General features: G+C 43.9%; 1 protein-coding gene across 1 annotated transcript; it reads right to left on the bottom strand.

Annotated features, from left to right (window-relative positions):
* Positions 1–8,368: 8,368 nt before the first annotated feature.
* On the bottom strand, positions 8,369–12,503 carry LOC120734906 (D(1)-like dopamine receptor). Its single transcript, XM_040034013.1, has one exon. The coding sequence runs from the start codon at positions 12,389–12,391 to the stop codon at positions 10,910–10,912; it is 1,482 nt and encodes a 493-aa protein (XP_039889947.1). The 5' UTR covers positions 12,392–12,503; the 3' UTR covers positions 8,369–10,909.
* Between the last annotated feature and the right edge of the window lie 253 nt (positions 12,504–12,756).

Here is a 12,756-nt window from a genome sequence, read left to right as displayed (position 1 = left end):
CATGTGTCTTGATACATGCCTGTTCAATATCTACAGCAGGGGTGTCGAACTCGAGGCCTCGAGGGCCGGTGTCCTGCAGGTTTTTTATTAATCACCCCGGGTCAACACACCTGAATCACATGATTAGCTCCAGGCCTCTGGAGAGCTTCAGGACATGTTGAGGAGGTGGTTTAGTCATTTAAATCAGCTGTGTTGGATCAAGGACACGTCTGAAACCTGCAGGACACCGGCCCTCGAGGCCTGGAGTTCCCCACCCCTGCTTTACAGCTTACTTTTTACAGGGACGATTTATAAAATGCTGTCAGCTGAGTATAAAGACTTCAAAGTGTACAAGTCAGCGCTCGCAATTCAGTCACTAACTTCCACAGCTTCACAAGCTCTCAAGCACGCACTGCTAGCTGTCAAGCTGCTGGCTCTTTGTTGAGTGCAGAGGAGCCGAGGACAGGAGGCGTTTGTGCACAGCAATGACCTGCACAGAGCATCAGCCATGAGTAACAAAGACCAGCGTGCGTGGTGCTTGTTGCAGTTCTGTGTCTGAGTCTAACAGAGGATTGTGTACTTCAAAGTATTAGAAAGCTAAGGGCTGTTTTTCAACGTCTCATGCAGCCAGTGGGCTAGAGTCAGCTAGGAGCACCATGCTTTCACTGTTTTATGTGTATTAGTGAATACTGCAGGGGAATATGTTTGAAATGTGCAAGTTGTTAAGTGGAACCTTTCTAAAGCCACTGAATGGACCGCTGCATTGTGTGGACGCATTAATATTTTTATACCTGATTCTAGTTTGCTGCTAAATCTCTTTCACACTGTTGGAATTGCAGCTACTCGAAAGCAAACACACACCAAGAAATCATTACAATGAGTTTCACTTTGATCTGCCAACATGCAGAGCGGTTTAAAGCTCTAATGTGGAGCCGTCACCATAGAAAGCAGCAGCAGCACTGAGAGCTCACTCAGCCAGAAAACAATTCACTGCAATTACAATGTTTACTGCTCTTCATGGCAGCAGGTGGACCTATCAGGGACCTCCGTCTGTGACCCAGCATCTTTGTGTTATTTTATATTTTCTTTGCTTATTATACATTGAAATAATGTTAAGTTCTTCTTATTATTAGTTTGTCTTAGTTGAGTTTCAGTCTAGTTAATGTTTCTGCTGATCTCCTGAGTCGTTTCCTGTCCTCTGTGCAGACACGTTGTCGAGCTTGTGTTGTCTTGTCCACATTCTGTTATGTTTCCTGTTTTACTTTGAAGGATCTGGTGTTCCATGTTCAGTGTGTTTAGTTTTATGTTTTATGTCCCCTGCTGTTCAGGTTCGTTTCTCCAGGTGTTCTCACTTCCCTCATTACCCTCCTGTGCATTTAAGTCCTCTGTCTTCCTCTGTTCAGTGTCGTGTACTTCAAGTCACAGGATTATTTTCAAGCTTCATTTCAGGTTCATGTTTCGCATCATAGTTTTTTCATGCACCTGTTCTGATTCCTGTTTGATCCCCTGTCGTAGTTCTCATGCTAGTGTTAGCTTATCCCAGTTTAGGTTTTAGTTTAGTTTGTTTTTTTGCCAACAGCCTAAATAAACTGATGGCTTTTTGTTACACTTTGTTTCCTTTCCCCCTTGTCTGCGCTCGGGTCCACACCATACGGCGTCTGAGGAGGCTGTAGAGTAAAACAATCTCTGTGCCATTTAACCCATCAGTGTACACACAGAGCTCTGCACCATCACAAGCAGGTTTCATGGAGCTCGTTGTTCTTTATTCTTCTTTTCAAATCTAAAATAAAACATGAGTGTTGCATTCATCTCTGTTCAGGTGTCGCTGGATGTCATTCAGGGTTTTGCAGGAACTATTTGTTGCCCACAGATGGCTGTGAATCAGGTTCCTTAATTAATAAATCCCTGCAGCCTCACAACGCAAGTGTGTTGCACACACATAACATTAAAGTTTATTAAAACATGGATTAATCAGAATCTGGTGAATGATGGTTTCTGTAGATTTTAGTTTTTTTGGTTCTTCTAACGCCCCCTGGAGATATTTCTCCTCAGTTGCCTTTCGTTGATCTGGATTCTTGTCCTGTTTCTGGATAAAAGCTTGTGTATGTAACCTGCAGGTTAGCAGGTGGCTCACTTCCAGATCAAGTTTGGTTTTTTAATTTAATTTGCATTCGTCTTGGTAGATTGAAATTAACCGGCTGTGTTTGTGATCTTAAATGAGCTCATTGTTAGAAGATCAGCTGGAGAACCTTCCACTCCAATCAGCACAGGTTTCTGATTGCAGTCTAATGTAATTTGCACTCCTTTAGTAAATGTGGCTCTGAGGCCTAGAAGATGGGAACAGTGAGCTAATTCCTGTTAAAAAGGTGTTTTAGATTGAATTAAAAAAGGTCATTCTGATGTGAACAGCAGAATTTAATGAAGTAATGAGATGAAAGGTTTTGTAAGTAGCCAAATGAAGGTTGAAGGTGAACCCTCGCAGTCGAACAGAGCTGGCACGTAGATGGTAGAAACATCAACCAGGATATCCTGGACATTCAGATAAAAGAGGCGATGATGGGGAGAACAAGGGCTGCACATTAACTCAGCTGAAAAGACAGAATTCAAGTCATGTTTATTGGACAAGTACAGAAACACTGAAACTGTGAATGCAGCAGGAAGAGTCGAATCACCCACACAGTGAAGGTTAAATGCACGGGGACAGATTTTCTCCACATAAATCGTTCACTATTTCAATTCCTGAGAGAAAGTTTAGTTTTCTAATGAAGACATTAACATAACAGCCAAGTGTGGAGGACACAGACACTACATTTGCATGCAGAGCACCAACCTCAACATTTATTATCTGGACAGTCTGAATGCAGGCTGCATTTTAACACCACAGGGCCTGTATTCATAAAGCTTCCCAGTGCACGGCCCAATAAATTATGGCATTTTCTAAGAAACTCCTCCATAAAATTAAAACTAAATCCTGGTTAAGATAAAAGTCTTTCACCAAGTGTCCTTAGCCCTTTGGCTCTAAGGTGACAAAGACTTTGGGATATATTTCCCATTATCTGTGTCTGTGTCAGGCCTTGTTGTCACTTCGTGTTTCCTTGTGTGTCTTTTATTGTCTTACTTCCTGTTTTATTTTTCCACCCAGTCGGTGTGTGCTCCCATCTCTTCCTCTGGCCTCTCCCAGAGTTCTGGTTCAGTGCAATAAAGTTTAGTAAAGTTTGCTCTTGCTTCCTTGATCCAAACTCTCATTTTGGGTCTTCTGTTGGTGCAGGAATAAAGTTCGTAGTCTCTCATTAGCGAGTGCGCTCACATCAGCATCATTATTTCACCCATAACTGTTGGAATAAAAGCGATACAACAAAAAGAAATTTGGCAACTGTAAAAACACAAACTGTGCAGCAGTGATGACTTGAATCTGTCGAACCTTTCATCAGGAGACAGTTCACACTAACAAATTAGTACTTTCACAGCCTCATACTGTGACGCACGTTATGACAAAGGGGCATTCATGGACACAGAGGCCTTCCCCGGTGCTGTTCAGAATGAAAGCTGAGCTATTTTCCCCCTTTGGCATCGAAACTATCATAATTACCAGCAGGGCGGCCCATGCACAAAGTATTCGCAGGTTGTATAACAGAAAAAAATCTATTTTTTTAGGGTTTCCTTCTCTATTTATTTATTTATTTGCGCTGATGCAAATGTATAATGACATGTGAGCTTCTGCAGCAGCTGATGCTGTTTAAATGATGTCAAGTCTGTGTGTTATTGTCAGTTTAAAAGCACACATGCAACACAGAACAGCTTGTTCTATTATCTAATGTGTACAATGAAAAGTGAGCAATCACGCCGTGAGCCACACCCAGCCTTCAAAATAAAGGTTGACACCTGTGTTTGGCGCTGATTTAAAAAAAATCTTTCTATATTTTTCCTGCAACTGATAGTGAATAAATCACTGGAGTGTCGAGTCCTGTGACTCGTGTATGCATGTGACGATACTTCTTCTAATGACTCATTTGATAAAGACTCAGTTGGGTAAGAAAACTGTTCTGTGTTTCTTTAACACACACTTCACTGATAAAGAGAGAGAGTACTTGTAATTGACAGTAAGTAAATTCCATAATTAGCAGTTTCATTGTCCGTGTGCTCCTGATCCAAGAGGATGTGGTCACACCTTTGGGATCAAATACGTCTCCTCACTGAGGTGAAGCTAAAGTCCTTTCATGCTCAGTGCTGACAATCTCCTAGACCTGTAAGCTGGAGCTCTTTTAAAACCTTTAATTACACCATGCAGGGATGTCAGACACCAGTCCTGGAGGGCCAGTGTGCTGAAACTTTTCCATGTGTCCCTGCTGCAACACACCTGAATAAAATTAGCAGGCCGACCCCTTGCTAATGACCTACTAATCTTATCCAGGTGTGTTGCAGCAGGGAAACGTTGAAAGGTTTCAGGACACCGGCGCTCGAGGACGGGGGTTTGTCACCTGTGCCACAGAGCAGCGGTCCCCAACCCCCGGGCCTCGGACCGGTATCGGTCCGTTAATCGTTTGGTACCGGGCCGCGAGAGTTGAGGCTCAGGTGTGAAATGTATGGTTTTCAGGGTTTTTATCGTTTTTATCGTTAACTCGGTTTTCCTGGGTCTTTTCACGTGTGTTATGAATAAATCTTCTTTTTTTCAGTACCGGTACTAGTTTGATTTTGTTGTATTTATCCGCGACACCTTAAAGGCCGGTCCGTGAAAATATTGTCGGGCATAAACCGGTCCGTGGCGCAAAAAAGGTTGGAGACCGCTGCCATAGAGTGTAAGAAGGAGCTTCCAGTGCCACGCTGCATTCCTCGTGATGACCAGCAGGGGGTGGCAACTCTGACTTCCTGTTGCATAGACGATATTAGGGAGATGGCTCTAAAAGCACTCACTCTGTGACTTCAATAAACATTTTCCTGCAAACTTTATGGGCTTCATCTGCAGTTAGTTTTGTTTAATAACAAATTATATTAATTTTGTGGTTTATTGTAACATCAGAGTAATACCGGAGGCTCACAGTTCCTGCTGTCTCTCAGTGATTTCTTCCATCCAAAAACCTGAGCAGCACAGCAACAAGTAGCTGACAAATGTATAAAAGATTATAAGTAAAAAAGGAGAGAAGAGTACATCAGACATTAAAATTCTTCAGTAATTCATTAAATATATGAAACATACTACATGGGAAGAGCTCCTTTAGGGGAGTGAAGGTGGTCAGTGTGCATTAGTTGCTTTACGTTGCATCAACTTTTGCGTTACGCGCTGTAAATGAGCGGCTCCATTAAACATTGGTGCATGCTGCATCATAGAGGAGTACGACCACTTCGACCAGTCTCACAGCAAAATGTGAAACTGTCGCAAAAAGCAATTAGTTCTTGTTCACAGACGCACATTGTTCCTGTTTGTCATCACAGTCAGAACGAGTGTGAAACGGACGTGTTTCAACAAGAATTATTTGTTGTCTTTGAAACTTTGAAAGAACGGCAGTCTTTGTATTTTAAACCAAAGCAGGATGTTTTTCTAAAAGCACTTTTATTAGGACGGCTTTCAGTTCTGTGAGCTGCTTGAATTGCGTGTTTCTGCTGTAAGTGATGCAATGATTCACAGCACTCACTGCCCTTCCTGCTCTTCCTGGGCAGAGATGAGTGTGATGCAAATCTGTGGGGAGCAATGTTCCCTCTAAGCTGCGCGCGTGCGTAATTGCGCACTGCAGGCACGGTCTCTGCGCACAGAAAATCTGCATTGCGCACAAAAAAAAATCTAACCTGAATTGAAATTAAAATGAATACTTTAACAATTCTGTTCTGCAGTGTTAGTCAGTGAGTGACTGGCTGCTCCCGTATGGGATTAGAACGATGCCACCTTATCCCACAGTCCAGCCAATGATGCGATTCACATTCGTATATATGCAGCTAATCAACGTGGTTGACAGGCTATGACAGCACACCGGTGTTTTAGCAAAGCGGCTGATGCGGAGTGAAGCCACGTTAATGACAACGTGTACAACCATTGGAGATGTGAGCAGGACAGACGGAACAACTGACGGAAAAAGTGTGGACTTTATACCAGTTTTTAAATTGTGTTGATCAGCCACGTAAAACCAGAGTCATGATAAAATATCTGCAGTGTTTGGTTTTCTTCCTGAATACTGTCGTTGTTTATATTTACTGCAGGAGAAACGGTAAAACGCGTTTTTAAGGAAAACGCTCGAAATCACTCCGCCTGTGGCAAGACAGCGCCCCTCCCAGCCTTTCCTATTGGTGGAAAAATGTACCATGTGACCATTCAAAAAATGATATGGCAACATGCATTTAGATGTTTAGGGAGGGGCAGTTTTAGGAGTGACGGCGGTTTGAGATGTGAGAGAGATTTGCGACGTTTAGCACAAATCTTGTGTAGTTAGTGTGTAGTGTAGTCAGTAGTGTGTTGTGTCAGACAGGAGCTACTGCTGGTGTTAAGGTGTCGCATGACAACATTGGCGAGGCCTGCATGCGGTGTGTTCTCCTCAGGTGTTAGGAGACAGAAATTATTTTTGGACGGCACAATAATTGTGTGCATGTCAGCAGACAGCTGATGTTCGGTAATAGTTTGAAAGTTGGTTTAAAAAAACGCCTTGCTGCATTGTTAGGTAAACAGCTGCAAAAACTTGTGTTTGCATACTCAGTTACTTTTTTGAGAAGTAACAAAATTATTTCCCAGCATTGGAATTTACGGAACAACAGAGTTAAGACTTCCAGTGACGCTCATCCAATCAGTAGTTATTGGAGTTCACAGGTTTTTCCTTCCATTGTTAACATGCACAGTCATGACAAGATTTTCTTTTTTTTTTAATTTTCATTGTAACTGGGCTAAAGCAGTTAATTAAAAGTAGTCTAACATAAATGCTGTAATTTGATTATTTTAATAAACATGTAACTTGGATGGATTCGACGCTGGCGTGACCGCAGTGCACACGTCTGCTGTTGCTCACAGGGAGTTTGTGTGCTCGCTCAGACACATGAAAGATTAGAGGGAACATTGGTGGGGAGCGGAGATTTGTGTCCAGAAACAAGAATGAAAGCATTTCATGTTGAATATTTCACAAACTGCTGTGAGACCGTTGGACAGACACTGTGCTCTAATACTGCAGTCATATATCCACTTTGTTATTGTCCTGTTCAAGTGCTCACCATTTACCAAATCAGCCAGTCACCTGCCAGCAACAGTGCAATTAAGCATCAGGATGGAGAGGGAAGCCGATTTAGCTGATGGTGCTTGATGATGTCAGACGTGCTGGTCCAGTTTACTCACACAACCATCTGAAATATCGTTGAGTGTTATTTGTGACAATGTTTCGTGCATAAAAAAAGTATTGTTAATGGAGCCGTTCACACCAACTGCGTACTTTCACAGGATGAATTATATTCTTGTTTTGTTTTTTTTTCCAGACCTAGCTCAATTTTCTTTGGCGGGGGGGGGGTCGGATGAACTGAGAATCCCCATTTCTTCTTTTTCTTGTTTAAAAACATCAGGACCACCTCATCACGTTTTTTTTTAGGACCAACGTTTTCTGAATTTCTTAGTGTTGTTATTGTTTTCATTGTTGTGCATTTCCTGTTTTACTTTGTTTGGCGCTACCTTAACTGGTTTCAGCTGTTCCTCGTTCCCCACCTTTTTCCTCTTCTCCACAGTTTCCAGATCTCAGTCCTTTGCAGCAGCAGGTTTAATGATATCGAGCAGCTTTGGCCGTTTTTAAAGTATCTTTCAAATAAAAGTGGCATACATGCAAGTGCACCAAAACACCACACAGAGAGCACAAGTGCCACGGTCTCTCTGTTTTATGCCTGCCAGGATTTCAAAGTTCATTAACATTTCATGGTGTCAGTGTGCACTCATTAAAGATGCCGGGATGCTGTGATGCTCCTATGAAATAAATTCTTAAATCACAATCTCCTTCTATCACCTGCTCCACAAACGGCAGAGTCTGCACTGCTGGAGACTCCTCTGTATCCTGCTAAACTAAACACCAATCAGTTTATTACTCAAACTCTGCAGGGAGGTCTGAGATCAGTTAAAAGTGTTGACGTGCTGCGGAGCTCTTGAGCTCAGCCCACACCCGAAACGAGCGCTCTGCTCTCGTTTCCTCCCTCACGAAACATCTCGATGATGCACTGAACAGCTGACCCTGCAGGACACACCTGTGAGGTTCAGAGTGCCGTCCCCTCAGTGGCCCCTGGAGCCTCCACTCTGTTTCAACTCCACCACCGAGTGAAGATGAAAGGAGAGAGCAGAGGTAGACTGCAGAGAGAGAGGAAGGAGCGTCGACCAACGGGAGGAAAACTCAGACTCTGCCGTCGCTCCGTGTTCGTTTGTATATCGTCATCGCATCCTCGCTGTCTTCTGACTGTTGGGTTTTCTGTGTATCATTGTACCGTCTTTACTTGAGACGAATGTGGTTGGGCGCTATATCAATAAAATCAAATCAAAGTATTTTGTTTTTCTTGTTTGGAAAAAAATCTCATTTCTACTTTTTTATTTTTTGTCAAAAATGTCATTTTTCTAAGAATAGCTGAAAACAGCATAATGTATCTGTAGGGGGGGGAGACAGGATGTTAGTGAGGGAGTCAGGTTACCTGTCAGGTCCCCCCCCCCACCATCCTCCCTGATCCTCAATGACTGCCATCAAGTTTCTTTCTGCTGTGAAGATTCAAAGATTCAGTACAGCAGCTTTGACTTTCACTCAGTTAAACCTCTTCTGCATTTATTCGTCTCTCTGATGGTTTACAGTGCATTTAAAACCTCAACGAAGCAACAGAGTAGCCATCGTACTCTGTTTAGATATTTAAATGTTGCTTTCACATTAAGTCCCTGTTAATAACATATTCTCAAACAACCGGTGCGTCTCGCAGATTACGGATGAATGGCAAACATCATCGCACTTATGATGATGCTTTAAATGTCATTTTATGGATGAACGTCAGAGTCAGGGTCAGGTTTCATAACCTCAACCCTTAATTCTGTTTTAACACACAAACACCGGTTGCCTCTACGTGTCTCTAAAGCACTTCCACATCACTAACAGTTCTCTCCTAGTATACAAAAAGTTGGGATGCTGTGGAAAACGTACATAAAAACAGAATACAATGATTTGCAAATGTCACAAACCCATTTATTCACAAAAAACGAGTCAAATGATTAAACTGAGTCTTAATGAACATATGAGACTGTTTTGAATTTGATGGTATCAACACGTCTCTAAAAGTTTGGGCCGGTCCATGTTTCCTCTGTAACATCCGCCTGTGAGCTGAGGACAGCAGCTGCTGGACTTCCAGAGGACTGTTGTCCCGTTCTGGACTGATGCCCAGCAGTCCGGACTCCTCTTTGTCCCATTTTTGGTTTCAGGATGCTCCAGATGTTCTCAGCTGGCTCAGCACTCAGACTCTTCTACTCCGAAGCCAAAGAGCCATCGGATCACAGGCATCCGGGTTTCCAGCCTCGTCTCATGCACACAGATGCTTCTCCAGACTAGTTTATGATTTAATATTCTGTAGATGATGAGATATTCTGAGTTTTTTTACAATTTTATTTTGATGAATATTATTCTGAAATTGTTTCACAATTTATAAATCAAGATGCTCTTTTTATGCCCAATCATGCTGCTGACCTGCTGCCAATTAACCTGATTTGTACAACATGTTTCTCCAGCTGTTTCTTTTTTGCACCGCCTGCTTCTCCAGCCTCGTTGCTCCCATCATGGATGTTTTGAGGCATGTTGCTGCCATCGACTTCAAAATGTCTACACTTAAACATCTGATATGTTTTCTGTGTTCTACTGTGAATAAATATGGGTTTAAACGATTGTGTCTGCACTGGGTTTGCACAGGCTTTTTGTTAGGAGGTCACATTTCCACACACATACATTTGTTTCTATTTAAACAACCTAAAGAAAACATGAAAAAACAAACAAAATACAAAATACAGCAGCAAACAGGATGTTAAAAATATATAAATTAGGATGCTGGCATTTAAGAGTAGCTTGAGTTTCCCGCCTGTTATTTAATATCAGGCTCGATAGATCCAGCCAACGCTGGAGGGCCTCGAACCTGCGTTCTTTCTAAAGGCCAGCAGGGAAAAAGAAATTGGGTCATATTTAACACGATGGGAAAATGGCTCCCCATCTCACTTGATAAATGACTTCAGTGAAAACTTATCTGATGAGTTTATGGTCTCAATTCCTAGTTTTACATCTTACTGGACATAAAATGTTTATTTTTATAAATTATGGTCCCATAAAAAGTTAAATGGACAGTAAAGCAGGGGTATGATTTAGGGCGCATCTACTTAGTGCGTATACTGCTGTGATTTGGGAATCACAGAGTGCTCAGTTCCTCGCACTAAGAAAAAGTGCATTACAGCTCTGTTTTTCTTTTTTTATATTTATCTACATGAAACAGGGCATTTTCGTCTCAGCAGTTGATCCCCGCTGAAAATGTTATAGTGAGAAAGAAGCTCGTCACGCCTGGTTAGCATGTCAGAAACGCTCAGTTTGAGGCTTCAGAACTGGACTTTACAAACCAGCAGGTGGTGTCACTGGACTCTCGTTTAAAGAGTTTAAATGAGAAGGAAGTTTTAGTGCAATTTTAATGACTTGTTCAGGCGCAACTATTGAGTTGTTAATGGGACATTCGTCTGGAGAGACCTCAGAGCTCCAGATATCAGCCATCAGACTTGTCAGGACAAAGTTTTTTCAAGCACCATCTGTCCCTTCACGACGGGCTATAATAGGATGAACGTGGAGATTATACATTCTTTGTGCTCAGTGGTGATTTTAGCCAGTTTCAGATCAATAACCCAAATTATGAAGTTCTAAAGTCCACAACTTTAAATGAATCAGGAGCACACATCATGGAGGAATGTCCAAACATTGTGTCTGTCCTATCCGTCCTGGTGGACTTGTCCTGGTATCAGAGCATCACTCTCCAGCCCTGGAGCTGAGGTGAACGGTGTGATTGTTTCCAAGGAAATCTCTGGGTCTTCCTCATACTGGATGGTTGCGGGAAGCAGCAGCAGTCTGTTGTGGCTCGGAGAACCGTTGGAGATGATCGACTCCTCGTCGAAATGTGCGCTCATGTCCTCCAGGTGGTCCGAGCTGACGTTAATGTTGCGGGGATGCTGCTGCGGCTGAGCGGGGACCAGCGCCTCCTTGTGGAGGGTGGTGTCATGGTGGTAGGAAACCAGTTCGTTGCTTAAGTTCACCGCCTCTACCGCGTTGTTCGAGCAGACTCGGCCGCAGCCCAGGATGCTGGCGAAAGCTCGGCGGAAGTCTGCGTTGAACGCGTAGATGACCGGGTTGAGGGACGAGTTGGCCCAGCCGAACCAGACGAAGACGGTGAAGGTGGTGTCGCTGACGCACGGCGGGTCGCAGAAGGGGACGGTGCAGTTGAGGACAAAGAAGGGCAGCCAACAAAACACGAACACGCCCATGATGATTGAAAGCGTCTTCAGGACTTTGGTTTCCTTCTTGAACGAGGACTTCAGCGAGGCCTCGTCGCCGGGCCGCTGCACCCGCTGCTGGTTCCTGTTCACGCCGTGGCCTTGGTGCTGCGCCTGCTCTGCCGCCCGCTCCAAAGACATGATCCGACGGATCTGGGTCTGAGCGATTCGGTAGATCCGGGTGTAGGTGGCGATCATGATCACCACTGGGATGTAAAAGCTGATAAAGGAGGAGGAGATGGCGTAGGTCTTGTTCAGGTTGGCCACACAACTCTGGGCGGCGACGTCGCTCGAGTTGAAGCTGCTCAAGTTTGTGAAGTTCTTTCCGCCGGCGGCCATTATCGCCGCCATCTCCTCCATCGCCACCTCCCGCTCCTCCTCCCCGGCCCGGTGCCAGTTGAGCTGCACGGGGATGAAGGAGATCAGAATGGACAGCGTCCACGCCACCCCGATCATGACAAACGCCACGCGATGAGTCATTTTCCGCTCGTACTTGAAGGGGCTGGAGATGGCCCAGTAGCGGTCCACGCTGATGATGCACAGGTTGAGGATGGACGCTGTGGAGCACATGATGTCAAAGGCGATCCAGACGTCACAAAAGCGTCCAAACAGCCACGTGTTGGTCACCTCAGTGATGGCCTCCCACGGCATCACGAGCACGGCCACGAACAGGTCGGACACGGCCAGAGAGATGACGAAGAAGTTGGTGACTTTGGAGCGCAGGTGGCGGAACTTTATCACGGCTGCGCACACGAGCGTGTTCCCGAGCAACGTGGACACGATGAGCAGGAAGAGCACGCAGGCGACGAGGACGCGCAGTCCGCCGATCCCTCCACCGTCCTCTTCCCCGTCCTCGTCCTCCTCCGTCCCGTCCAGCTCTGACAGAACTCGAGTGAAATTACTCCACATGGTAAAGTTCTCCATCACGCAAAGTGACAGAGCGCATTAATATCCGCGAGGAAAGCCGTTTGTCCTCCGTGCAGCTGATCCACTGAACATCCTCCGAAGGAAAAAATAAAACATAAATAAATAAATAAATAAATAAATAAATAAATAAATAAATAAATAAATAAATAAATAAAGCACTTTCCTTTTATTCTTTTGTAAGATCCGCGTCAAGAAGAAAACAGAAAAAAGGTTCCGTGAATAAATCCTCAGAATTAAATGCTGATAATAATAATAATAATAATAATAATAATAATAATAATAATAATAAAGATAAATGATGGGGGATCAGCAGCAGCGGTGGCTCGGATGATTCCTCCTCGGGGGGGAAGAACTCTCTGCCT

Source organism: Simochromis diagramma, unplaced genomic scaffold, assembly GCF_900408965.1.
Source record: "Simochromis diagramma unplaced genomic scaffold, fSimDia1.1 OVJJ01000176.1, whole genome shotgun sequence".
Taxonomy (NCBI): Eukaryota; Metazoa; Chordata; class Actinopteri; order Cichliformes; family Cichlidae; genus Simochromis; species Simochromis diagramma.
The sequence above is the reverse complement of the archived record's forward strand: the minus strand, read 5'-3'. Positions and strand labels throughout refer to the sequence as shown.